The 3,351-nt window shown below is 58.3% G+C and overlaps 1 protein-coding gene across 1 annotated transcript in view; it reads left to right on the forward strand.

Moving 5' to 3' along the window:
* Positions 1-235: 235 nt before the first annotated feature.
* KCNK10 (potassium two pore domain channel subfamily K member 10) overlaps positions 236-3,351 on the forward strand; it is a 132,039-nt gene continuing 128,923 nt past the window's right edge. Inside the window, exon 1 of the mRNA XM_029952546.1 lies at positions 236-631. Coding sequence (XP_029808406.1) covers positions 589-631 — 43 coding nt within the window. The 5' untranslated portion in view covers positions 236-588. The remainder of the gene's footprint in view (positions 632-3,351) is intronic.

The following is a 3,351-nucleotide window of genomic DNA, read 5'->3' on the forward strand; positions in this document are numbered from 1 at the left end:
CTCTGTCTAGGACCTTCTCCGGCCTCACCCGGGAATCCGCGTGTTCAACTCCTCTCTGCTGAGCTGTTCTTGGCCAGCACCCCACCCCCTCCTGTCCCCTCCCGGAGAGACCGACTCCCCAACGCGGCAGGCAGCACCCCTCGGCTCTCGCCCATCCCGGACTGCGGCGTGGGGAGGGGGCGGGTAGGGGAGCCACCGACTCGCGGAAAACTTCCTCGCGGGAGGGGACTGGGGTTTTCCGGTTTCCCCCAGCCCTCCCGCGCCCGGCCACCGGGCGATCCTTAAAGCGGTGCGACAACTATTGCAGGTTCTGAGCTGCGGAGACCGGGCGACCCGCTGCGACGCTTCCCCGGCGGGGACCGGCGCCCTCTGCCACCGAATGCGCCCAGGACGCGGCCGCCGCCGGCCCGGGGCTACTGGCGGGGCCCGGCCAGTGCTGGCCGACTTTGCGCCACGATGCTTTGTTTTCCTGCCACAGGAGCCGGAGGCGGTCTCTCTCCACCAGACTTAACCCGCCCGCGGCAATAGCCATGGAAGTTGCGGAGGCACAGAGAGAGAGGGGACCGTTCCGCGCGGCATCTTTTTTGGATGTTTTTTCTCTACACAGTTCGCTTCTTTCCTCCTTCTTGGGGTAAGTGGAATCTAGTGCGTCATAACGAAGGGGAAGACTCGGCGGCGGGGGAAGGGGATTGCAGTAACACAAAGGGTTAATGGGCTAAGTTGTTTTTCTTGGGGGGGGCTCTGCATTTACACCCCTCCCATCCCCCCCCCCCCCAGCCCGTTCCACAAACGCAGTTTAGGAGCTGGGCTTGATGTCAGGCACATTAGGGGAGCTTGTCCTGGCATTACTGCTGACTTACTTAATTTCTGGTGGACCCCTCCTCATTTGTGGTGTCCACATACTGAGAAGGGAGAGTGAAAGGGGAGGAAAAAAAAGGTCCCAGAGGTTGGGGGTGGGGTGGGAGGCGGTGAATTAGCAGAGAGATCCTAAGGGCCTGTCACTAAGGCAAGTCTTTAACCCACATCAAGCACTCCAGACCCCTGATCCTACTCGCTCACCCCAGCAGGTCCATCCTAAACCTCCCTAAGCCTCCAAACAATGTTCCTGCTGATGCTTTTCTGGGGAAAGATTCTCCAAGGGCCCAATAAAACTTCTGAGGGAAATCTTCATCTGTCTCATCCTATGACCTGCTCAATACATGTTTGTTGATTGACTGAATGATGCACCTTAAGTCTATATTTTGTGCCAGGGGAATTTGCTTTGGATAGTAAACTAATTCCATGATGTAGACCTCAGGGGAGCAGGGGAGCCCAATTCATTTTACAAAGGCGGAGGGCTGCAGACCTAGATCATATAGTATTTAGATCTTCATGACCCATAGATCCTAAATGACAGCTTCAGGATCAGATTCATGGGTCCAGGGACCAGATGAGCTCCCTTGGGTTAGAATCTCTGTGTTGTGACCTTGGGGCTGTTCCTTTACCTCTCTGAGCCTTGATTTTCTCATCTGTAAAATGAGGCCGGTTAGAGCTTCTTCAACTCGGCAGGGACGATAAATACAGAGAAGCATGAGGCTGTGAAGGGCCATTTGATACACGTCAGTCTTACTTCCCTACCCTCGGAGGCTCTGGGAGAGAGGGTATGTGTCTCTGGGGGCGCCTCTCTCTGACTCAGATGCAGGTAAAAACATTGCATTGCAGTGACTGGGCTGGAGCCCGCCTGCCTGTGAGCAGTTAAGGAGAGGGCAAAGTGAGCCTCTGAAGGCTGCCTCAGGAGCTTGGAAGCTGCTCACTTGGGTTTGGGGACAGAATTTCTCTGGGGTCATGGCTGCAGAGGCAGAAATTCTTTGTTTGTCTGATTTCCATGTCTCATCCATCCTCTCAGACTTCCCGGAGAGGGAAACAAAGTGTGGAAATGGAGTCCCAGAGAAGGCACTGTTGATGTGCCTTGGGAACCTGTGTCTTCCCAAAGGGCTGAGGGCTCAGAGTATCACCCACCTTCAGACTGGGACCTGGTTTGCCTGAATGGGGTCTGCAGAGGAGTCGGGATTCCAGTCCCAGCAGCCTGCAGGGTCAGTGACAAAGCACTTACCAACCCTTCCCACAGATGACAGTGGACCACTGTGGACCTTGCCCTGGACCTCAGAAACCTGGATGTGACTGTGGGGGATGGGAAAGATGCTGCTGGGACAGGGTTCCCAGAGGCCTCAAGGTGGCCTAGAGTGGCATGCATCCAGAGAGCAACTGCCAGCATAGGGGTTTAGGGCCATAGCAGGCAGTCTTGGGAATGAGCCCGGTAGTCACTTTATCTTTCATAAATAAGGGCAACGGCAACTCTAACCAGACCTCGTGGGCACTAGACAGTGAGACCCATGGAAGACCCACAGGCCCATATCTATGCCATTCTTTGCTATACGGCCAGCGCCTAGCACAGTGATGGCACACAGAAGGGGCTCAAGATACACGTCGAGTGGACAGTGATTGGACAGTAATTTAAACCACTTTCAGTCCACCGCTGTTTCATGCACCTCATGCCTTCATTTAGCAAGTATTTCTTGAACATCTACTATGTGCAAGTCTCTGTTGCTAGAAGCCGAAATAATGTGTAAGCATCATTCATACTGGTACTTCCAGTGGCCCATTCGAGAGCATTTCAGTATCACCTGGCTCTTCTGGAGATCGCGGCCTCACGGAAAGCCCCTGTGCGGCTTCAGTGAGAGTGGGGGTAGGGGACACGCGCCAGGTTCAGCCTGTTCCCGGGAACATGTGTGGGGCTCCCTTGCACTTGCCCCGGCCGGGCCCCCGGGCTCCCGGGGCCGCTGGGTCTTGGCAACTCCACTTTCCTCTGGGGCCGTGGCGTCTGTCTCCGGCCGCCTCCGCCCCGCCTCCGAGCAGCCGCCCCAGCCGGGCTGCAGGTAGCTGGGGAAGGGACCGGGCTGCGCCTGGGGAGCGAGCTTCTCCAGGCGGGGAGAGCGCGGCCAACGCAGAGCGGTCCCAGAACAAAAGGCTCATGGCTGGCACCGGCCTCTTTCGAGTGCGCTGGGGACGCGGGTTCGGGGCGCAGGCGGGAGAACCGGGCGCGGGAGGGGACCGGAGAGAGAAAATGAAGTGAGGGGAAAAAAAGGGGGGTGTGTGTGTGTGCGTGCGCCCAGGGTGGGAGCGGTGGCCAGAGGTCACCCCCGAGGCCGAGGTCTGCGGCGGGGCGGCCGAGGCCCTTCCTCCGCCTCCTGCTGCGCCTTCCAGGCAGCCAAGCGTGTCTCCGGCTGCAACTCCGGCGAGCGCGCCGCGGCCGCCTCCACGCCCGCCCGCCGGCCGAGCCAGTAAGTAGCGGCGCGCCTGGCGCCCGCTCCC

The sequence above is a fragment of the Suricata suricatta genome, chromosome 9, assembly GCF_006229205.1.
Source record: "Suricata suricatta isolate VVHF042 chromosome 9, meerkat_22Aug2017_6uvM2_HiC, whole genome shotgun sequence".
Taxonomy (NCBI): Eukaryota; Metazoa; Chordata; class Mammalia; order Carnivora; family Herpestidae; genus Suricata; species Suricata suricatta.